The sequence below is a fragment of the Aegilops tauschii genome, chromosome 5 (assembly GCF_002575655.3).
Source record: "Aegilops tauschii subsp. strangulata cultivar AL8/78 chromosome 5, Aet v6.0, whole genome shotgun sequence".
NCBI classification, from domain to species: Eukaryota; Viridiplantae; Streptophyta; class Magnoliopsida; order Poales; family Poaceae; genus Aegilops; species Aegilops tauschii.
In genome coordinates this window covers 478,917,005-478,939,842 of record NC_053039.3, presented here as the reverse complement: position 1 = coordinate 478,939,842, position 22,838 = coordinate 478,917,005, and the positions used below count along the sequence as shown (strand labels likewise).

General features: G+C 47.5%; 5 protein-coding genes across 6 annotated transcripts; 2 read left to right on the top strand and 3 right to left on the bottom strand.

Moving 5' to 3' along the window:
- Positions 1-3,192: 3,192 nt before the first annotated feature.
- Positions 3,193-4,104, bottom strand: LOC109755489 (uncharacterized). The gene is made up of 2 exons (XM_020314394.3): positions 3,934-4,104; positions 3,193-3,836 (listed from the first exon to the last, which is right to left on the bottom strand). Exons 1-2 carry the CDS (start codon positions 4,048-4,050, stop codon positions 3,384-3,386), a joined length of 570 nt encoding a protein of 189 aa, XP_020169983.1. The 5' UTR covers positions 4,051-4,104; the 3' UTR covers positions 3,193-3,383.
- A 102-nt stretch (positions 4,105-4,206) lies between these two features.
- LOC109755488 (probable NAD(P)H dehydrogenase (quinone) FQR1-like 1) lies at positions 4,207-5,444 on the top strand. Its single transcript, XM_020314392.4, has 2 exons — positions 4,207-4,953; positions 5,064-5,444. The coding sequence occupies exons 1-2, from the start codon at positions 4,376-4,378 to the stop codon at positions 5,299-5,301; spliced, it is 816 nt and encodes a 271-aa protein (XP_020169981.1). The 5' UTR covers positions 4,207-4,375; the 3' UTR covers positions 5,302-5,444.
- A 211-nt stretch (positions 5,445-5,655) lies between these two features.
- Positions 5,656-9,322, bottom strand: LOC109755464 (uncharacterized). 2 transcript variants are annotated; one of them, XM_020314369.4, is made up of 4 exons: positions 8,868-9,322; positions 7,664-8,581; positions 6,499-6,546; positions 5,656-6,409 (listed from the first exon to the last, which is right to left on the bottom strand). In XM_020314369.4, the coding sequence occupies exons 1-4, from the start codon at positions 9,138-9,140 to the stop codon at positions 5,960-5,962; spliced, it is 1,689 nt and encodes a 562-aa protein (XP_020169958.1). In that variant the 5' UTR covers positions 9,141-9,322; the 3' UTR covers positions 5,656-5,959. The 2 variants fall into 2 exon arrangements, with proteins under 2 accessions (XP_020169958.1, XP_020169957.1); XM_020314368.4 differs by having other exon boundaries at positions 6,499-6,549; positions 8,868-9,295.
- Positions 9,323-16,569: 7,247 nt separating this feature from the next.
- On the bottom strand, positions 16,570-18,859 carry LOC109755481 (rust resistance kinase Lr10-like). The gene is made up of 4 exons (XM_073499347.1): positions 18,514-18,859; positions 18,167-18,479; positions 17,895-18,073; positions 16,570-17,660 (listed from the first exon to the last, which is right to left on the bottom strand). The coding sequence occupies exons 1-4, from the start codon at positions 18,857-18,859 to the stop codon at positions 16,570-16,572; spliced, it is 1,929 nt and encodes a 642-aa protein (XP_073355448.1).
- A 2,554-nt stretch (positions 18,860-21,413) lies between these two features.
- LOC109755487 (rust resistance kinase Lr10-like) lies at positions 21,414-22,585 on the top strand. The gene has a single exon (XM_020314391.3). The coding sequence runs from the start codon at positions 21,444-21,446 to the stop codon at positions 22,476-22,478; it is 1,035 nt and encodes a 344-aa protein (XP_020169980.2). The 5' UTR covers positions 21,414-21,443; the 3' UTR covers positions 22,479-22,585.
- Positions 22,586-22,838: the final 253 nt, after the last annotated feature.

Here is a 22,838-nt window from a genome sequence, read left to right as displayed (position 1 = left end):
GCCGCCTCTCAATCGTGAAGTATGTCGACGGGGATCGCCGGGGCACCGCCGCCGACGGAAAGAGAGTCCTGGTGGACATGTTTCTCACTCATCTCCGAGTCTCTCGGGATGACTTCGGTCTTCGAAACAATGAGGAATCGTTTTGACGATCTGCACGGGCCATCCTTCTTCACGAGAACAATGGCGATTCTTGGCGAGGCTTGCAATATTCATCGACCTAACGCAGGAGCAAAAGACGCAACAGACTCCCCTTTGCCACCCAGCTATGAGGATGATGTGGCAGCCACTACTGATGGCAAAGAGCAAACGACGTGGCCGGCGGCTGCCGGCGACGCCGAAGACGACGACACTAAACAACCCCACCGCCGCCCCCGCCGCCGCCGCCTGAGAAAACCTACAGTGAAGATGACGTGGTCGACTTTCCCGAAGTCCTGCGTTTTTGCCGGCCTGGACCCTCGGTGGAGCTCCTGGCCGTGTACCCATACTTCCCCTTCGTCTCGTCGGCGACATTATCGTCTACGACTAGAACGGCGGCCAGTATGTCTACCACCAGAAAGAAGGAGAGCCTCTTCACAACATCGATCCCGACGGCAATCTGGTGCTCACGGGGCCATTCGTGACCATCTCAGGATTCGGCTCTGCTGTCATGAAAATCGAAATCCCTGGTTAGAGATATATTTGGGTACATATGTTTGATAGTCTAGAATTTGTAATCCGTCTCAACCTTATCTTTAGTAGAGGCGTCTTCTCCTTCAAGTCTTGTACTCAATATATACTCGCCCTCGACCGTCCACGACGCTCCCGCTAGGACTGCGGGGGGATGTCAGTCCGTCGGCTGCTATTCTCTCCAGTCTGACCGTCCGCGTCGCTCCTGTTGTTCGCAACGCTGCCGCTACGACTGCGGGGGATGTTAGAGATATATTTGGGTTATATATGTTTGGTAGTCTAGGATTTGTAATCCGTCTCCTACCTTATCTCTAGGGGAGGCGTCAAGTCTTGTATCCAATATATACTCGCCCTCGAGGCTCAATAATACATCCATCATATTCCGCAACAATACCTCTCTCTCCCTTTTAACATCCCCGACACAATCGGACCTTGCTTTCCAGACACTGTCGACACGGTTGCGGACGAAAAGTTTGAAGACTATCTTATCACAGTACACAATGGCCGCCGCCTCGTCGTGACGTTTGTGACGATGATGGAAGGCCTGGGGGTCGGTGTTTAGGTCAGCCTCCGCCTCTTTGGTGGCGGTTATGATGCATTTCACACCATCATCGTGCACGGTCAAATCACCGCGCATAACCGGATCTTCGGGGATGATAGCGTGCTGCTCTTCCTCCATCGGCAGGAGGAGAAGGTGCAGCTCACCCCCTCTGCTGGCGGCGATCGTGATCCTGAAGCAGATGCATTGTTACGGTGCCATCAGTCCGCAACCCTTTTTTACAATTAAGGTGAGCTTGAATGTGACTAGTCCGAGCAACGAGTGGGCTAACATCGCCTTCGAAGGCGATGTCGAGTTCCCTCTTGACATGGCCCAACGTGTTCGGGCAATCCGCACAGAGCACGGTGACGTTCAAGTCCGTATCTCGTACAATTAAAACATGGAGAAGTGGAAGCATGAAGGAAAAAAAGTATTTCTATGAGAATTCTCTTCGGGTTACACTACTAAGAATAAGAGTAAAATTTTGTCTTCCTTTGCGAGCTTTGCTTGTTTAACACGCTTTCTTTATGGTTGTTGTTAACTGCTGGGAGCTTTTCTGGTATTATGTGAAAGTCATTATCACGATATTAAAAATAATAACTATCGCTGATTTGTGTGCCAAAAAATAAATGTGTTTCCCCTACTCAGTTTTAGAAATCCTACGAACGGAAGGAGGCCCTCGTGCGCTTCATTCTCTATGTGTAGTGCCGCTGAATATTCAGCGTCGTAGAAATGGATATAAATGGATGTATTTAGAACTAAAATACATCTAGATACATCCATTACTTGGATAAGTATTTTCGGACGGAGTGAGTATTATTGTGGAATCGTTCATTTTTTAAGAACAGCCAACTCTGCATTCAGCTAGAATACCAATCATTGGTTCGTCATCATACAGCAGGCCTGGACATTTATCTGACGCGGTTAAGACACCAAATTTTTAGCTGCCTGAATATCGGCAACACAGAAGATACAGGTATTGTTTTTCATGATGGCAAAAGAGTTTGCTAGGCCATAGGTTTTGACCTGCTTTGCTTGGTGGTGGTGTGTACTATACCATACTGCCTCACACGGAAATAAGCAGCAACAGTTGAACTGTAACATGTGATGATGAATAAAATAGATGTTGATCCTTTTTCGCGGAAGAAAATAGCTGATGATTTTCATGCCGTGCTGTATTGTGATGTCTATTCCCCTGTCAGGCACATTGTCTTGTGTGTTCTGCCATTGAACTTCTCAAAGTCTGTTCTAGTACCACATAACTGAGCTCTGCACTACTTGGAAAGCTAATCATTGGTTCATTGTTGTGCTTGGGTAGAGTTGTCGTTGACATTTATCTGATGGGTTGAAGACGCCAAATCGGACTTCGCAGAGCGGATTAAGAATCATTAACTTCTCAAGGAACAGCGAGACAGAGCTGGATTACCTAGAACTCCAGCCATTGGTTGGTTGGTTCATTATATCATACTCGTGCACAGTTGTCACTGCCATTTATCTGAAGTTGGAGGCATCAAATTGCACTTCGCAAAGCGGATTAAGAATTGCAAAAATTAAGCGGATTGAGAATTACAGAAGACAGATTCCTCTTCCTCTTCCTCGTCGTGTCGCCGTGACGCCGTTATGTGTATGTTCAAGGAGGATTGTGAGATCAGCTGGTTTCCAAGATGACAAAAATGAGGCATCAGTACATGCAGAACTTGTACTTTGCTGCAGTTTCCTTTCATCCACTGAAAACCCCTGCTGCAATTCCTTGGTGTTTTCCCTGGGGTGTGTCGGACACGCTATGGTGTGTTTTATTGCGTGTTCTTTGGGGTGTGTTGGACACTCTAGTCTTGGTTCAAAAAAACATGTGACATAATAATACTCCTGCGTTTTGCTTACTCTTGAATTTTCAACGTCTTCCGATTATGATGGTTCGTTTCTGAAGAGCAGATGGTTCATCAACATACAGCCGTCGTTGACATTTATCCGAAGATGAGGACACCAAATTGGACTTCACAATGCGGATTAATAATCACTCAAGAAAATTGTACAGGAGACGAATTCCTTCGTCATGGGTGTTGTTGCCGTCCCGTACTTACAACGAGAATTGTTTGATCAGGCTGTGTGGTTCCTGGTACAAGTTTCCCAAGAACACGAATTCCTTTCCCAAAGATGACAGAATGGATCGAAAATCCTGCTACATGGACTGAGGAGTGGAACTGGAGGCGAGGATCATGTCGGGGATGGTCTCGAGCAGGTAGGTGAAGAGCCCGCCGAGCAGGAACAGGAAGACGAAGGCGAGCCCGATCTTGGCGAGGTACACGGAGGCGCCCTTCTTCCTCAGCAGCTCCCTCTCGCGAGCCCCCTTCCCCCCGTCTCCGGGCGGCGGCGCGTGGTGCGCGTGATGATGGGCGCCCGGAGCGTCCTGCTCCGTGACGGTCTGGAGGCGCCAGCCGCGGCCGTAGTCGGCGAGGGGCGCGGTGGGGCCGAAGCACACGGGCTCCTCGCCCTCCTTGGCCGCCTCCACGTGCAGCGCCGCCGGGGCGCCGGGGGCCAGCTTGCGGTTCACCGCGTGCAGCGCGTACCGGGCGGTCGTCCCGGCCGCGAACCGCCGCACCTCGCCGGAGCTCCTGCAGGTCACCTCCAGGAACTGCAGACCCATAATTGCTCAGAGAGAATTCTACAGTAAATCAGTAATCAGACAGGTATAGTAAGCTAGCTGGATGCTTGTGCTCTGAGCGGTTTACCGGCGGGGGAGGGGGGTTGCCGGCGCCGTCCTCGCGCGCCGTCTCGTCAGCTCGCCGCCCCGTCGCCGCCTCGTCCGGTCCCGGTCCCGGCGGCTTGCTCGCCTCCGGATTCGCCATGGCCGCGGGCGTGCAGGAGCAGAGGAAAACAGTAGTGGTTGACTTGTAAATTCACGTGGGTAGGTTGTTTATAGGTTCGGATCGGGCCGAGCGCGGCCCAGACCAAAACCGGGCCTCACACGATCCACTGGGCTTTCATGTGGATCCCACCTGCTGCTAGGGCCGCACGGGCCCAGCTCGCGGTGCGGTTACGACCCACCCGCACGGGCCGGCGGCCGCAGCGGTGTTCGTTGGCCGCGATCGCGCGCGCTGCTCCTACGTGTCGTGCCAGAGTGAAGCCGGTGACCGGCGTCGCTCCCCTCCCCGCCGCGGCAGGCCGGCAGCGATGGGCAAGGGCGGCGGCTGCGTGCCCAGCAAGAGCCAGCGCCCTCCACCCCCGCAGCGCCGCGACCGCACCTTCATCCCGGCCCCGGCCACTGCCGCACCAGAGCCGACCCCGACCACCGCCGCGCCGGAGCCGACCGCGACCACCGCCGCGCCGGAGCCGGCGCCAGCGCCGGAGCCACGCCAGGTCCGCATCTACGTCGTGTTCTACTCCATGTATGGCAACGTGCGGCGCCTGGCGCGGGCGGTGCAGCGCGGGGTGGGGTCCGTGCCGGGCGCGCGGGGGATCCTGCTCCGCGTGCCGGAGACCCTGCCGCGCGCCGTGCTGGCCCGGATGAGCGCGCTGGAGGCCGCCGCGGAGATGGACGCGGAGGGTATCCCCGTGGCGGACCCCGGCGGGCTCCCCGACGCCGACGGCTTCCTCTACGGCTTCCCCGCGCGGTACGGCGCCATGGCCGCGCAGATGCAGGCCTTCTTCGACTCCACCGCGCCGCTCTGCCGCGGCCAGCGCCTCGCCGGCAAGCCCGCCGGCTTCTTCGTCAGCACCGGCACCCAGTGCGGCGGCCAGGAGACCACCGCGTAAGCCTTACTCTTTCAGGCCGCCCATCGCCGCCGCGAGATCGCGTGGTTTCGCCTCCGGCAAGCGGTAACCCTGTTCGTGGATTCGTGTCTCCTCTGTCTGTCTGCAGGTGGACGGCGATCACGCAGCTGGCGCACCACGGCATGCTGTTCGTGCCCATCGGGTACACCTTCAGAGAGGGGATGTTCGAGATGGAGGAGCTCCGCGGGGGCTCGCCGTACGGCGCCGGGGTGTTCGCCGGCGACGGCTCCAGGCCGCCCAGCGAGCTGGAGCTGGCCCTCGCCGAGCACCACGGCAAGTACATGGCCACGCTGGTCAAGAGGATGGTGCACGGCGCCGATGCCTGATTCATCTACTAGCAGATTCTACCAAGAACCCTTTGCCGTGTCGCTGCTGCGTCGGGCAGCGTCGTTTTGTACATAAACAAACAGCATTGCTATTTAGCCTAGCCCCAGAATTCAGTTAAGCTTACTCTGCAAACGCATGGAGTGTGTTGAACTTTCATTAGTGAAGATATCATTTTGATTGACATCACCGGGTGTAGCCATTATATGCACAGCTCAAATTACCCAAAACACAATAAGGCACCTGAAATTATTCAATCTAGAAGCAAAATACGGCCAAATTGAAGTAACCGATAGTAAAAAGTACCTCAGGCCTGCCGGAAGACAGCCTCACAACCCACAGCACCTTTCACGGGGTTCACGCATAAAAACAAAGCTACTCCCTCACAAATGATCCGCCGCCGTACAATCCTAAGCAACTTAAAAAAAATGCAGATTCTGATAGTACAAAAGAATATGTCCGTGAAAAAGGTCAGGGGCCGCATCAACCCCAACAAATCTAACCCTGTTCGACCAACCTCATACAACATATGTCTGGCCTACTACTCTTTTCGCATGGGTAGATATCCTAAACACATCACAAACCTAACGAACACTCACTCATTTCCCACTCATGGAGCAGTCTTAACCGAATACCGAGCCTTGTAGACCGAAGGGCACCTCACTTCTTAGAAGGCGTACCATTTGCAATCTTTTGCTTGGAGCTTGCTTGGGGATCCTTCACTGTCTTGGATGAAGAAGCGCCATCTATGGCGATGTTCCCCAGCTCCGCTGCCATTGCATCTCTTTCATCGTCTTTCTCCTTGCCTTTGTTCTCTGGAGCACCATCAACTGGATTCTCAGCCGTGTCCGCCAGCGCTCTGGGCTGCCGTCGAAGGGGTCCAGCATCAAACCATGGGTGCTGAAGCAACTGTGCAGCTGTAGGACGCTTCTCGGGAACAAAATCAAGTATCGGGACGAGAAAGTCTGACATGGCAATGGCATCTATATCGCTGAACTCGTACTTCTCAACAAGCACCTTGCTGAGAGGCCAGAACCGCAAGCGACGGATGTGCCTCAAGTCCCCATAACGATTGAAGTAATCACGTGAATATCGGCCACCCAAGGCAATCTACAAAATGGAAATTCAATTTAGGATCTATCACAAAACTACGAATAATTATAGCATTTGATTAAAAAGGAAAATGCAAACACCCTTACCTTTCGAGGCATCATTCCAAGTAGCTCCATCATCAGCGCAAGGTGATCCTGCTTCAAGTGGGAATTGCTCAGAATGAACTCCAAAATGAGAGTAAAAATAGGCAATTTCATAATAAAAAAATTAGCATGTTTAGTCTACGCCTACTTTTAAAGTTATAATTTGCATATCGTGTTTCCAACTATGTTTCATGGTTGGCAATCATAAAGAGATTACTCAGCATACTTTTCAAAGAGAACTTCATAAATGAGATTCCAAATAATTTGAGTAATATATATGTAGTGGAACTCAGCAGTTGAGTGCAGAAATGTGCAGCAGTCAATCAACTAAAACAAACAGCATAAAGGATTTAGTTTAAGCTCAACTCAAACAAATATAGTTTTCATCTTCTAACTGTCCATATAATAGTACAATATACCACAGCACAAAGAAGCCAAAGTAACTTTATTAAACATGTTGAAAATACCTTTAGCTTATCATGGTTAAATACCAAGATCCCAGTTCAGCCCACGGTGTGTAAAGTTAGCACAAATTCAAGAGGCAGTAGTATTTCACATAATTGTTTCCAGAAATTGCAAGAAGGAGCGAACGGTGACTATTTCATGATTAAAATAACAGCTTCATAACCAGATGGCTATTGACACCATAGCATTGTCTGCTATTTAGTTTATTACACTTTCATAAAGTGCAGCTGGGATAAATGGGTGTCTTAAAAAAACTAAGAAACCAAAATTACTAAGTAAAAAAACTGGGCCATGACTTGCGCACTCCCAGTAGCAACCAAACTGCATATACATCTTTCAATCCCAAGCCCAGCTATCACTAAAGGTTGGTGATGTTACACTTAACTAAAACCAGAAGAGATATATAATAGCATGACAATAACAATGCAAGTTTAACTGTAATTATTAAATTTTTGCAGCAAAAAGAACATGCTACAAGAGGCTTGGCTTTTCAAGTATAGCTTGGAGAAGTAAATGAAGGGTATGGAAGAAAAACTAGAGTGCTGGAATGTAGGTATCAGAGAGTCAGCTGTTGATTGCGATGACTACCTTTCTTAAGTTAAAATGGGGGATATCATTTACCAGGTGATACACAGGGCACAAATCCATAATGTTGAAAGTATGTTCTTAGTCGAAATCAAAGTGAGGAAATGAACAGAAATACCTCATCCCTGTCAAAGTTATCTCCACTATGCGGATCAAAGAGCACATCTCCTGAGGCAAGTTCAAAGCATATGCATGCAAAGGACCACAAGTCAGCAGATGTAGAGTACTTGGAGCCCAGAAGGACCTCAGGACATCTGTATTGCCTTGTTTGGATATCACTTGTGAACTGCTTGTACGTCCAACATGCATTTCCAAAGTCCACCAGCTTGCAGCTTAGTTCAGCTTCCATCGCCATCCTCTTCCTAGTCCCTTTGCTGCCCCGCCTATGTCCCCCTCCTCTCTTCCTGTCCCCATCCTCGCTAGGACTGCCCTCATTTGCTGTACTCAGATCTCCCTTATCATCCGATTCATCCGTGTCAACAGATGCCACTGCCCCATTGCCTTCTGAAGTTGAAGCAGCTACACGTTTGGCTTTCTTCCGGATCTTCTTCTTTTGGTTCCTGGTGAGGCCAGTACTTACTGATGGTGCAGCAGGTGCCCTTGGAGGTGGCTCGATGGCCCTTGCAGCAGGGGGCACCAGTGGCACACCTGACTTCCGGGGATCCTTCGAGGGGTCAATAGTGGACACGAGCAATATATTCTCAGGCTTCAGATCAGTGTGGATAATAGAAAGCTCGCGGTGGAGGTAGTCAAGGCCAATGAGCACATGCCGGCATATCTCCTTAACCATCGGAAGCGGAATCCCGCGATAGTCCGTGTACTTGATCAGGGTGAGCAAGTTATCACCAAGAAACTCAAACACCATGCAGACATGGCTCCCGTTGGGGCCTGAGTGCTTGAAGTGGTCAAGAAGCTTCACAACACAGCGGGAGTCTTCAGGGTCGCCATCGGCAATCTGCCTCAAGATCTTGATCTCATCCATGGCAGCCTCCGTGTAGTGCTGTGCGCTCTTCTGCACCTTGAGGGCCACATACCTCTGCACACATAACCAACAGATTCAGAAACACTGGACAGCAGCAGCCTGAACCAAGAGGAGTGAACTCGTGCAGGGTGATAGGATTGAGGGATAGAACAGTAATAATGATAAACGGACTTAGCATTTCTGCATATGCTCTGAGGCAAAAGAGCGAACAGTTGGTGGGCAGGCAAACCGCTGCATCCAGATCGATTTTTTTTTTCCTACATATCTTCCTCGCGAATCCTATAGGCAACGGAGTGATTCAACAGGGGATATCGAGGCGAAGGGGGTGGTCAGCACGTACGGAGTGGGCGGTGTCCCAGGCGAGCCAGACGGTGGAGAAGTGGCCCCAGCCGAGCTTGGACTGCACGACGTAGGCGCCCTGCTTGAAGGTGTCGCCGGGGCGGACGGCGTGGTAGCCGCCGCGGCGGTAGTCCTCCGTGCCCTCGTCCTCGGAGGTGTAGACGCTGCTGTCCCCGTCCCCGTCGGCGGCGGCCGCCGCCTCCGCCTCCTCCTCCGCGCGGCGCCGGCTCCCCGCCTCCTCCGCCCTGCGGCTCGCCGCCGGAGCCTCGGCCATCGCGGGCGAGGGCCGGATCTGGGCGCCGGGAGAGAGAGAGAGGCGGTGGCGCGCGGGGATTAGGGTTTCAGTCCCTTGTGCCGCGCCGCTTTCTGGTGGGGAGGCGGTGGCGCTCGTCCGTCTCGCTCTCCGCTGCTGGGCTGCCTCTCTCCCCCGCGACTGGACCGCCGTTTTATTTATTTTTCTGCGGGTGCGGGGACGACCCGATTAACCCACTAATTATAATCTACCTAAAAAATATCACTAATTAATCCTTGACTTATTGTTTAATTATATATTTTGAGAGGACAGACTAACTAATCTGTGGCCCCGGGGATTTTTTTCTGAGAAACACATACATGGAGTACATTTGTGAAACTGAGCTGATAAATAGTACCTCCGATAGAGACACCACAGGCATCTTGCCATCGACAGCCGACTGACGGAATATTTCACCTTTATGAGATACGCATGTGTCAAATTTGAATGTGATCTCTGATGGACTAGGAGGACTAGGGGTATAACCGCCCTCCTAAGCCTTCAATTGCTTTAGGTGAGAGATCGAACCTTCACTTATTTTTGATTTTTGCTTTCTTCCTAGGAAAAGAGGATACGATACTTTTTGAAGAATGCAATCCTCGCATTCTGGCCCCGCTCACCAACATTTGGAGATCTACAGGTCATCATAGTTTCTCATTCACTAATAAGATTCCGTGATCAAGATGATGTGATCTGGCTGAAAAGATAGATACACATCGCAAGTTCACTCTCATGCTCCGTGCAAAAGTTATATTGTACCTCGTGGATACCATTGTTTGAACATTGGTGTAATGTTGCATTGTATGCATGAGGCTAAAGTCCACTTCATGAGTTTTTGCACTTGTCATTTTTTTTCATTTTGTGGGTAAAGAATTGTATGAGTAATACTCAATGATAATGTCCTCACAAACGGCAGAAACTTTCATAAAGCACTCGGAGGGCCAGAACCTAACCAGGTTGTGTGGTTCTACCCTCAATTCTTGCAAAGTTTGCTAAACAATCACTAATATCATTTTGAGTGCGCCTAAAATGAGTAATACAATTTTCACGAAGAGGCAACATATATTTAATTCCCTTGACAAGAGAGGAATAAATTGATCTATCCAATTCTCATGCTTGGATCATTTGCACTGCAACAAGCGAGTCCATCTCAACCTTTATGGGAGCACCATTTCTCCACAATGCCAAAGAAATTCCCTCCATGAGAACACATAGCTCTGCCTCTAGAGCATCCCGACATGAGAAAAGTTGTCTGCAAGACGAGAAATCAATAACTCCATTGGGATCCCTTAGAACCGTACTCGCGCGCTGCTTGTCCATTTGTTGAGAATGAACCATCAATATTCAGTTCCCTCCATGATCCATCCATACTTTAGTGGAATCCATTTGGCAAGATTTTCAAAGATTGCCTGCATTTGTCATTTCAAATAGGTAGTTTTTGTGGGTACTTTTAGAAAAAAATACAGAAATCAAAATGTTAGCTTATGTACATGAAGTTGTTTTTCGAACAAAGTATTATAGGAAACAACAGAAAGGATCGAAACATATAAATATAATTACATAATATTCTTTAATAGAGCACGTGGGTATTATTATATTTTCATAAGTTATCATTCTGCCCTGTGACTTGCCCACCTTCCCCCTCTCCTAGCCCGTGCATAATAGGGTTGTGCGATCAGGACGATGAGACCGCGGACCACCTTACTGTTGGGTGTGTTTTCTCGCGTAAGGTATGGCATGGCATTCTCTCCCCGCGGCTTGGGACACATGGTTCCATTGCTGGACTCCACACCGTCAAATGGTGGCCGGAGTCTCGTGCGCGGATCCCAAAGTCGCAACACAGGGGATTCGATTTCGTCGTGCTTCTTACGGTATGGATGCTTTGTAAGGAGTGGAATAGGCGCATTTTTCAAAGGTCGACTGTGGTCACCCGCAAGCTATGGCGATAGATCTCGGTGAAGATTGAGCTGTGGCCGCGCTCTCCGGTGCAAAAGGATTGTTCGCCATATGGTGATTGTCTATCCAGACAACTAGCAACGTTCTCAATGGAGGCTGAGCTCTGGACCCTAACTAGGATCCCTTAGGTCGCCGCCAGCTGTGCCGGCGTTGTCTTTGTACTGCCTCTGTCCTGGTTTATTGGTCACCTTCGTATTTTGTGCGAAATTTTAACCATAAATTTAACTAAAAAAATGTTAGTGCGTGTCATAAAAAATTACATCGTTGGATTTTTATTTGAACATACTTCTAATTATATTTTTTTACATGCATTAACATTTTGTTAGTTAAATCTAAAGTCAAAAGTTTGACACAAAATACAAAAAAGACCAATAAATCAGGACGGAGTTAGTATATTTGTGCGGTTTCATGGCGGCCTCGCGATGGCGCATTCTTTGTACGGTTCTCTTTTCTTCTCCTTCTAATGCGTCGGCACAGAAAGCTTTTGCGTGTTTGAAAAAAAAACTTATTATTCATGTATCCAAATTAACACATAACAGTGACATGATTTTTGTCTTCCATTCAGCGAGTTTCATTTTCGGACGTATTTAAATTCCATCATAATGGAACAAATAGCGAACCGATTAAGTTGTACTTATCCGGCAACATTGTATTCTATTTTTGAGGGTGGCAACATTGTATTCTTGTCAACCTATGTTCGGTTAAAAAATTAGTACTCCGGTAATAAAAGTGGAAATATCATGCACCTGTCCGCAAATATCCGTGTAACCGCAAGGGTCGGCTCTGATACCAACTTGTAACGCCCCGGGCACACCCGCCGGTGGTCGTTACTCCTGGCAGGGTCTAGACTGGCCCCACAGATTAATACTAGTCTTTTATGCGCACTTTGTCCTCACTCGTGCGCACCCGGGAGCAACTTCCCGGTCGGTCATCCATCCTGAAAGTACTCCCAGCTGAGCACGCTTAACTTTAGAGTTCTTTCCGAATGGACTCCCGGAAAAGAAGGAATACCTTATTGATATGAGTAGTTTATCATCCCTAATAAGTCAGGCTATCGCACACCATGCCAGCTCCTGCTTTTCCATCCGAGGCGAAGGACCCGTCAGCAGCTTTACTCTCCCAGCCCTTGGCGGACACCACGAGGAAGCTTTCTCTATAAACAAATCTGAAGATAAGGCACCACAAGAATTGGAGTTTTACCTTTAGATGAAGACTATTTGATGATTCAAGGCCTGAATCGTGTGGGTTTTGTCAGTAACCGCGGTCTCGCGGCGGCGCATTCTTTGTACGTTCTCTTTTCTTCTTCTTCTAATGCATCGGCGCACAAAACTTTTGCGTGTTAAAAAAAACTTATTATTCATGTATCCAAATTAACACATAACAGTGACATGATTTTTGTCTTCCATTCAGCGAGTTTCATTTTCGGACGTATTTAAACTCCGTCATAATGGAACAAATAGCGAACCGATTAAGTTGTACTTATCCGGCAACATTGTATTCTATTTTTGAGGGCGGCAACATTGTATTCTTGCCAACCTATGTTCGGTTAAAAAATCAGTACTCTGGTAATAAAAGTGGACATATCGTGCACCTGTCCGCAAATATCCGTGTAACCGCAAGGGTCGGCTCAGATACCAACTTGTAACGTCCCGGACACACCCGCCGATGGTCGTTACTCCTGGCAGGGTCCAGACTGGCCCCACAGATCAATACTAGTCTTTTCTGCGCACTTTGTCCTCACTCGTGCGCACCCGGGAGCAACTTCCCGGTCGGTCATCCATCCTAAAAGTACTCCCAGCTGAGCACGCTTAACTTTGGAGTTCTTTCCGAATGGACTCCCGGAAAAGAAGGAATACCTTATTGATATGAGTAGTTTATCATCCCTAATAAGCCAGGCTATCACACACCATGTCAGCTCCTGCTTTTCCATCCGAGGCGAAGGACCCGTCAGCAGCTTTACTCTCCCAGTCCTTGGCGGACACCACGAGGGAGCTTTCTCTATAAACAAATCTGAAGATAAGGCACCACACAAATTGGAGTTTTACGTTTGCTTAGATGAAGACTATTTGATGATTCAAGGCCTGAATCGTGTGGGTTTTGTCAGTAACCGCGGTCTCGCGGCGGCGCATTCTTTGTACGTTCTCTTTTCTTCTTCTTCTAATGCATCGGCGCACAAAACTTTTGCGTGTTCAAAAAAAAACTTATTATTCATGTATCCAAATTAACACATAACAGTGACATGATTTTTGTCTTCCATTCAGCGAGTTTCATTTTCAGACGTATTTAAATTCCGTCATAATGGAACAAATAGCGAACCGATTAAGTTGTACTTATCCGGCAACATTGTATTCTATTTTTGAGGGCGGCAACATTGTATTCTTGCCAACCTATGTTCGGTTAAAAAACATCAGTACTCCGGTAGTAAAAGTGGAAATATCGCTGTCCAATTGACCGTATCCGATCCGCGACATGTGTGCCATGGCAGGAAGGCGAGGCAAGCTGGGCCACTGGCACTGTCGCGAAGGTAGCAGCTGTGTGCGCTGAAATAAGTGTCGTGATGATGAGGTGTGGTGCACCGGCTCCACTTGCAATTTATGAACCATCGAATGCATTGTCAGCGAGAAAAGGAAAGCAAAATAAAAAACAGTGCGCATGTAGTGTAAGGGCATCTCCCCTCAAAACGTCTGCATTACATTCGGACAGAACTATTTGGACATAGTTTGTCTCTTCAACATGGACCCGTATTTGTCCGTGGATGTGTTCGTTTGTTCGAGTTCCTGCAAACTGATCGTAAACTGGTGTTCGGACCACCGCCATGTACGCGTTCGATACCGTGGCCCACTCAAATCCTCCTTCGTAGATCACTTTTCTTCCACTTTCCTCCCTGCTCCCTCCTTCTCTGCATCCACCACATCCCCCTTGTCGGACGTCGTTGCTCTGGGCCGGTCCTGAGATTTTGGGGGCCTGATACAAAATTATAACCTAAGGCCTTCTTAACATAAACATCAAAATTGTTTTTGATTTTTTTTTGGACTGTCTGCAACTGATGTATACTCCATGTACTACATTTCTTTACATCATTAGCATTGTCCTATTTGTTTTTACTTTTTTGTGGCCATTTATTTTTACTTTAATGCAGGTGCTTGAATTGATCCTAATTAATTCAACAAAATTAATTGTATACTTTGCCCTAATAGTCAGCCTTGAAAAGCAGAAATTGCTTTTGGAGGCTGAGCTCCATGGAGGCCTCCAAATGCAAAATTAAAAATTTAAGAAAATTCATATATTTACATTTCAAAAAAATAAATAAATAAATACATATATTTTTTTAGACAAACTGCAAAGCTTTATTACTCCGTCACAATGTTTACAGGGACGAAACCGAGTCCATTGGGCTGGCCTAACCAAACATGGCGGCCAGCTCCTAATGATAAAGCGTGCTTTGCGAGCTTGTGAGCCTCGAAGTTCGAGCTACGAAATTCATGCCTGATATTACATGTATGAAAAGTAGACTTGTGCTGCACTATTTCATGCACAATTGCACCATATCTTCCCTTGCTCTTCTGCTGAATGTCGTCTACTGCAACTTTGCAATCGCTGGCAACCTGAATCTTCAGTTCGTAAAGATCATCAGCTAGAGATAGCGCCTCTCTTATGGCCATTGCCTCCAGTGTAGTTGGGTCTGACAAGTTGAGGAAAACAACAGCCGAAGCTCCCAAGAATAAGCCCTAATGATTTCTACAGATCACTCCAACAGTCCCATACGCTCCTCCTCTCCCAACAGCAGCATCAGCATTGAGCTTTGCTAAACCCACCGGCGGTGCAATCCAGTGGGTCGGTCGGCTTCTAGTCGCAGTCCTACTAGCTGTAGCCGGCTTCTGCATGGCCTTGAGTTCGCCTATATAAGATTGTATGAAACCGTTGATGGACCAAGGAGTCTGGAAAATATCCTCATACATGGCCTTCCTGCGTGCTGCGTGCACTCCATATTGCCCATAATGTGACCACAAACAGTGTGAAATCCTCCTGGCTCAAGTGCTCGTGCATAGTAAAGATTCATCTCTTCGCATTATCTTTTGCCGAATGAAGGCATAATGCACAAGTGTGTGATTTCCAGGACGAAATGCGTTCAAACGAGGTCTGTGCAAAAAAAAATGTGGAGCTTTTTAACACGTGATACTATTCATCCTCCCGAACCATGAATTTGTTTTTTTTTTGTACAGGCCACATTTCAACGTATTTCATCCTGAAATTTTACACACATATGCCTCACATCCTTGTTTACTTGTACAAATTTTTCCAGATTTTTCTGAAACCGGAAATTTTGAAAAAAAAAAATTTCAAAAATTCAGCCTCCGTGGAGGCCGAGATACAAAACGCCCTACTCCTTGAAAAGGCCCATGTTAACGACTTCGCCCCAGTGGCCAGTGCCCTCCAAAAACATAGAGCCGGCCCTGAGATCCGCCGCCGCTCGAGCAGCTCCGGCGCTGCTCGAGGTAATCTGCCGTCGGGACTCCGGTGCAGGCCGGCCAGCGCCACGCCAATGGCGGCGGCGGCGAAAGGGGAGGTTAAGGAGACGGCAAGTCTGCGACGATGACCTGGATGCGGCGGCGGTTGGCAGGGAGACTGAGGCGACGGCAGACGGCGATGATGACCTGGATGCGGCGGCGAGGGGCATGTCTACTCCTCCTCTCGGCGGCGCCCCACATGTAGTAGCAATTAGAGGCAAGCTGCCTCACCCCTAAAAATGCAAGTTTCCTCCAAATTTATTACTACATGCAAGCGCCCTTTAATCTATGGGATCTGTACGTGATAAAGTGTAATTCATGTCAAATCCAAAAATCATGCCGCACAGCGAAGCACGCATCTTCCTTTATAAGTAAGTTATTTTGCCCGGCTGCGCTGATAACAGGGAAGCAAACCTCACTGAAAAACAAGTGCATAACTGATCTGTTGAAAGTAATTGCAAGCTGAAAAACAACTACTCCTAGTAGGTTGCAGGTTCCGAATTTTTCTGCCATTTTTGTCATAACGTGTGAACATTCTCATGGTTTGATGCTTCTTCAGTTGGGCTGCAATGCAAGGATGTGCCATCAGGAGCTACAGGGCTTGGAAACCAACAAACAGCGCCAGAAGAGAAAACTACAGCACGAGGCATCTTTCATCAGGTTCTCGCCATCAGTTCAGAGTATGTCATGTACGTCTCTGGTGTTCATTTTTCTTCAAAAAACATTCATAACTGCTCACACCCTTTTGGGCAATGGGACAAACGAAATTTCACACTCGATACACATAATATGCTTGTATTTCGGATGAACATTCACAAGAAGCATGGCTTATAATATACAGTCTAAAACATCCACATTCCATAGTTCATAACAACCATTACTGCAAATTTTCACAAGATAAGTTTTTCACCTCGTAACAATTTACTTCATCGAACATAAAGAAAATTTCACTCACCCTCCTCCGAAATGGTAGTCAGCTCAGAGAGGAAATGGTAAGGCTCCACTACAGAGCTGTGCTCATCATCACAGAAGAATGGCCTTGAAGGCACCGGCACGCTGTCAACGCTCCCCTCGAGCATCTCTATGACTTCGCTCATCTCTGGCCGATCGTGAGACTTCATCTGGATGCAACACAGACCAACAAGGCACAGCTTCCTCTCCAATTCATGCATCTCAGCAGATATCTCACCCGGTTCATGTTTAGTTAGCCGGTCATACACCCACGATGGGTAGAATGCCTGGCTTGAGTTTGCCGCGTTCGGGTCTGCGTTCCTGCGTCCTCCAGCCATCTCCAGCAGCAGCATCCCAAAGCTGTAAACATCGGACTTGCTGGATATGACGCCAAAGCTCCGGGATATCATCTCAGGAGCTATGTATCCGATTGTTCCCCGTAGGGCGCTCATGGGCACAAAACTGTTGCCCCTTGGGTATAGCTTGGCAAGGCCAAAATCGGCAACTTTTGGGACAAAATTGGTGTCAAGAAGGATGTTGTGCGGCTTGATGTCAAAGTGTAGAATCTGCATGTCGCATCCTTGATGCAGGTAGTTGATCCCCCTAGCAATGCCCAAGGCAATCTCACTGAGCTTGTCCCAGGAGAAACTCTTCTCCGCAGAGAAGATGTACTTATCAAGAGAACCATGGGGCATATACTCGTAGACTAGCGCCCTCCTCATTTCCTCCGAGCAGAACCCGACCAGACGGACCACATTGACATGGTGGATCCTGCCGATGGTGGAGACCTCACTGATGAAATCTTCTCCATCGCAGCAGGATTTGCCGTCCAACATCTTGATGGCCACATGGACATCGCCTGGGAGCAGAATGCCCTTGTAGACGGAGCCATAGCCTCCCTGACCCAGCTTGTCTCTGAAATGGCCTGTGACCGCGACAATATCTGTGTAGGCATACCTTGTCGGGCCGATCATTTGCTGCATTTGTAGGAACTTCTCGACTGCATCGATTGTGATCCTTGTTTTCCAATACTTGTGTGCCAGGAAGAACAGTACCACTAGGGGAGCAACCACTAACCTGCATACTCCTGCACATATAGAACAATTTTATTTATGTGGGATTGCCAAGAAACTACTCCCTACATTCACAAATATAAGATGTTTTTAATATTTCAATATGGACCACATACGGACTGAAATGGATGAACAAACACACTAAAGTGTGCATATATACATCCAATTCGCAGAAAAGTTAGAACATATTATATTTGCAAACAGAGGGAGTACTAGCGTAGCTAGTTTATGTAATTCTATCAGCATACCAGCAACGAACTTCAATATTAACGGGGAGAATACTATCGCAGAGCGTAGTGAGTGAAGGTGCTGAGTGGAACGCAAATTATCTGCTCCAAATGCACAATACAGGATTTGAGAATCAACCGTAAGAATGAACACAAGCCATCGCACGAGAAGAGAAGCCACCGAGTCTCCAGGGTATGAGCTGCATACAATGGAGAAAATGTAGAGAAGTCAGGCATATGTGTATGTTCCAAAACAGAAGCACGGTGTGCGTATGTATAGATCACAAACTCACACACTCAGATCCTTTAGGCAGCCCGTGAAGCTCCCAGGCGTCGTGTCGTATAAAGGAAACAAAACACGAAACCCTCCTCTGAGGGATCGTACCAAAGTTCCGTGGCTTGCGTTATCATACCGCATGCTCCGATCACCCAAAGCAGCCATGGCCAAGTACCCGCAAGAAGGCTTAAGCTTCTCGACATAATAAGAGTTGACCAACACATAGACGAAAGAAGTGCTGGTGCTCAGGCAAGCCACCGGTTTGTAGTCACTGCTGTTCGTGATCGCCCGTGAACAATTCACAAAGTTTGCCCATGTAACCGCGGGGGGGGGGGGGGGGCAAATCGATGAAGCCGTTGGGCCTCTGGAGACCATTTAGGTAAGGGCGCTGGTCCCAGCGAGGAAGAGGGCAGCTGCTGCTCATGTCCAGGTTGGCATCCACGACCCGGAAGTATGAAAGTTCGTAGTCGATCTCGGTGACCAAGTATGTCCCTGTGTTGATCTGAATTGTAGTCCGGTCGCCGGCGCAAACCAGCTCGTATGACGGAGAACCGCACTCAGTTGGATCGCCTCGCAGGCGGAAAGGGTAGTGGACGTCCTGGAGATGGCCGCAAGAAAAATGAGGGCAGGCGTACCTATCATGTCGCCCCTCAACATCCATGGTAAGAACAGCGGCCAGGCAATGCAGCAGCAACCACCATGAAGGCATCGACGATAGTCGATTGATTGTTTAGCTTTTGCTTTGGCTTCGTTGTAGAAGAAGGGTGAAAACAGACACAAAGGGACGCTGGAGAAAATTTAAAAAGAGCCTGTAGAAAGACCTGGTAGGAGACGGTGAACGTCCACATCACTGCGTCCATATATATGTCATCACAATGAAATACGTGCCAGATAGATATACATGAAAACATCACTGCTGCCATATGTCATCACAAAGAAGATGTGCCACATATATATATGATCCTTGTAGACTCGTTCTAGTTCGTATCATCTGGCAGAGATGCTGGCATATGCCGCTGCGATTTGCCAAGGTAGTTGATATATGTCACTGTCAGGTCTGGGATTCTAATGTAGTGATGTAGTCTACCGAAGCTTGATCTACAGCGACGCACAGCCAAAGCCAAGTACTAGAAAACGATATGTATAGGAGTTTGGTATTGACTCATGGACAGGGGAAGTTCTTGCTCAGGCAAGCACAGCTTAGGCTACTGATTTTCTTCTTCTTCTTCTAATGTCTTTGCAATCACAATACCAGGCTTACCTTCATCCACCTCTGCAGCGCAGCGGGAGAAAGATGAGTATATTTCTTGTCGCAGCCCTGGTGGCCTGCCTGGTCAGCCATGGAACCGGCACGGCCACGGCTTCGGCAGCTTGGGAGGATCAAGATTTCTTCAGAAATTGTCCGCCGTCTCGATGCACCAAAGAAGGACCCGAGATCCGGTTCCCTCTCCAGCTCCTTGATTCCAGTAACACATCATCATCGTCATCGTCATCCTGCGGCGCAGCCACATGCGTGAAGCTAGCATGCTCAGGCCAAGACACCATCATGCTTCACCCACTTCTTGGCCCATGCCGTGTCACCGCCGTAAATTACACCGGTGCCTCCCTCAGCATCACCCCGCTTACCTCCGCCTGCACGATGATTCAGAAGCTCGTCTCGACAAGTTCACCACCGGCCATCCATACAATCCCACAACATTCGATCACAGCTGACACCGACCACAGCTGTGCTCTGCACTACAGCGGAGCTGGAAAGCTCGTAGGCTGCTCAAGGGAGTTCACGCCAAGCGGGATCACTCAGTATCCTGTCTATGATGACAGAGGTGCTTTCTATGCTTCTGCCTCGGCCGCCGCTGCCATCGCTGGCCCAATCTCCTGCCTTGGCAACGAAACTCGCTTCCCGTATTTGGTGGCAACTGATGCTTTCATGTATGATCTTCCATTGGACTGCAAGGTCATCTCAGATACCAACATCCCAATATTTGGCATAGGATATTACGGCTCAGCATCCAAGCATGGTCTGGAAGAAGGAACCCTCCGTTATTACGACATAGCAGCTGACTGGAGTGAACAGGAACCGTCATCCGTTGCCTCTCAGTGCCAAAAATGCGAGTTGAATGTGCAACGCTGTGCCTTCAGCTCACGAAGGAATGAAACTTTCTGCTTGTCTCAACCTCATAAAGGTATTATCAATTACTACCAACTTGACAAAACCGAGGCCATCCTATATTATTGTGTTAATTCCTAGTCTTGGTAGTTAAAATCACTGAGAATTTCCTACTATTTAGAATGTACTCATAACTGTGCGGCCTTTCCAGGAGTTTTGTTGTTAAATTATTTTGCATAACAGCACGACAAAACATTTGGGTAGCTAGCTTGAGCAAACATATTATAAGCCCATGCAAATTCTCATCTGAATCTCAGAAAATTAAGAAACAAAAATGGGGTCACATATATTTTGAAGCTGGAGAAAAACTGCAGTTGTCAAAAGGTAAAATTTGAAAGAAAAAAAAAACTAAGCAACTATACCGTTTAGTATATCATGATAATTATTGCAATGACATGGGTTTATTTGATCAATTAGCGTTTAGCATTTTCATGATAATGCAGATAGACAAAAAAAAACATTTGGGGTAAACACAAGCAATCTCTCCATTGTAAAATATTTGCTTCAGAATTTCTTGCACCATATTCCTAGAACTTCAAGTTTATGCTGTTACTACTGGACGTGAGCCAACAAGTTACAGACGTTTTTGTTTCTATTTTCCCTCTCTTTTTTCCCTGTGCCAACTGCATTCCTTAAAGTGTTTTACTTGCCTAGATTTAGGCTAAAGCATACAGAAAAAACAAAAACAAATAGGATTGTCGGGGGGTCGGAGTCAAAAATAGGATTCTTCGCTTCTTCCTGTAATGCAAAACTAAAAGGGTATATCCTAACCCACTGGCCATATAAAACATCTTACCTTTTATTTCCCAAGTTAATAGTTAATTTCCCTTTTTTGTATAAACAAATAACCAAATTGTATTCTCTTCTTTGCTATTTGCAGGTTCACGTGTCAAAGTCATTGCAGGTACCGCTCCAATCCACACTTTGCTTTTATAGTTTTATTCAAAAACAAAGGAAGAAAATACACTATTTATGTGCTAAGCATGAAGTAGTTACTAGTTACTCTCGCTCTTAACTTGTACCATCTCCATTACAATCACTAAGTGATGGCTCCCAACCCTAATGAATATGCTGATCCATGTATTCAGCTACATCATCGGCGGCCGCATTCGTTGTTCTTGTATTGATGGTGGCCACTGCTCTTTATCTTTCACTGAAAACAAGATACAATGAAGAGATACACTTGAAAGTCGAAATGTTTCTCAAGACATATGGCACATCAAAACCAACAAGGTACACTTTCTCCGAAATTAAGAAGATAACGAGACGGTTCAAGGATAAATTAGGACATGGTGGATTTGGAAGTGTGTACAAAGGTGAGCTACCAAATGGGGTTCCTGTGGCCGTCAAGATGCTTGAGCACTCTAATGGAGAAGGGCAGGAATTCACCAATGAAGTTGCAACTATTGGAAGAATCCACCATACAAACATTGTCCGCCTCCTTGGTTTTTGCTCTGAAGGGACAAGAAGGGCTCTTATTTACGAATTCATGCCTAAAGATTCATTGGAGGAATATATATTCTCAGGTAATTCTGTTATTTCTCGAGAACTCCTGGTACCGAACAAAATGCTAGATGTTGCTTTAGGCATTGCTAGAGGAATGGAGTACTTACATCAAGGATGCAACCAGCGCATCCTCCACTTCGACATCAAGCCTCGCAATATCTTACTGGACTACAATTTCAACCCGAAGATCTCAGACTTCGGCCTTGCAAAGTTGTGTACAAGGGATCAAAGCATCATCACCTTGACCGCAGCAAGAGGCACTATGGGCTACATCGCCCCAGAGATTTACTCTAGGAACTTTGGTGGGATATCCTACAAGTCGGATGTTTATAGTTTCGGCATGCTAGTGTTAGAAATGGTGAGTGGACGGAGGAACTCAGACCCAAGTATGGAGAGCCAGAACCAAGAATACCTCCCGGAGTGGATCTACGAGAAAGTAATCACTGGAGAGGAACTGGTGCTTACTCTGGAAGTGACACCAGAAGGGAAAGAAAAGACGAGACAGCTTGCTATCGTGGCACTTTGGTGTATTCAGTGGAACCCAAGAAACCGGCCATCAATGACAAAGGTGGTAAATATGTTAACTGGAAGCTTACAGAATCTGCAAATGCCCCCTAAGCCATTTGTCCCATCTGAAAATCACCGCATGCCATAGACAAACATGGAGATATATATCGTCCATTGGTACTACACATTTGAGGGACATAGTTGATTCACGTGTGTATTGCTCTTTACAGTAGCACGGTTTCTAGCATGGATAGAAAAATTATTGCCAAGTCAACTGTTTGTGTGTTAGCTAGCATACCTGGTATCCTGATCTAGTTCATGAGCCATTATATTGTATAATACTGGATTTGATGTGCATTGAAGTAGTTGAAAATGCCATTGCTGTGATTTTGATGAAGTTATTAATTTTCAGTTGTGTAGTATCCACTAGCCAAATGAACTCGAGTAATGTTCGATGATGCTCGCACAAACGAGTATATGCATATCCCACAATCACAAGAGGATTTTC

What these genes read in the sequence shown, in the direction of transcription:
- LOC109755489 (XM_020314394.3), bottom strand. Translation starts at nt 4,050, where the DNA reads ATGGCGAATCCGGAGGCGAGCAAGCCGCCGGGACCGGGACCGGACGAG. An exon ending in GCAACCCCCCTCCCCCGCCG is followed by an intron (nt 3,837 to 3,933) that starts GTAAACCGCTCA and finishes ATGGGTCTGCAG; the next exon opens with TTCCTGGAGGTGACCTGCAG.
- LOC109755488 (XM_020314392.4), top strand. Translation starts at nt 4,376, where the DNA reads ATGGGCAAGGGCGGCGGCTGCGTGCCCAGCAAGAGCCAGCGCCCTCCA. An exon ending in GGCGGCCAGGAGACCACCGC is followed by an intron (nt 4,954 to 5,063) that starts GTAAGCCTTACT and finishes GTCTGTCTGCAG; the next exon opens with GTGGACGGCGATCACGCAGC.
- LOC109755464 (XM_020314368.4), bottom strand. Translation starts at nt 9,140, where the DNA reads ATGGCCGAGGCTCCGGCGGCGAGCCGCAGGGCGGAGGAGGCGGGGAGC. An exon ending in CCTGGGACACCGCCCACTCC is followed by an intron (nt 8,582 to 8,867) that starts GTACGTGCTGAC and finishes TTATGTGTGCAG; the next exon opens with AGGTATGTGGCCCTCAAGGT. An exon ending in ATAACTTTGACAGGGATGAG is followed by an intron (nt 6,550 to 7,663) that starts GTATTTCTGTTC and finishes TCCCACTTGAAG; the next exon opens with CAGGATCACCTTGCGCTGAT.
- LOC109755481 (XM_073499347.1), bottom strand. Translation starts at nt 18,859, where the DNA reads ATGCCTTCATGGTGGTTGCTGCTGCATTGCCTGGCCGCTGTTCTTACC. An exon ending in TTACCTAAATGGTCTCCAGA is followed by an intron (nt 18,480 to 18,513) that starts GGCCCAACGGCT and finishes GCCCCCCCCCCC; the next exon opens with CCCCCGCGGTTACATGGGCA. An exon ending in TGCCTAAAGGATCTGAGTGT is followed by an intron (nt 18,074 to 18,166) that starts GTGAGTTTGTGA and finishes CATTGTATGCAG; the next exon opens with CTCATACCCTGGAGACTCGG.
- LOC109755487 (XM_020314391.3), top strand. Translation starts at nt 21,444, where the DNA reads ATGGTGGCCACTGCTCTTTATCTTTCACTGAAAACAAGATACAATGAA.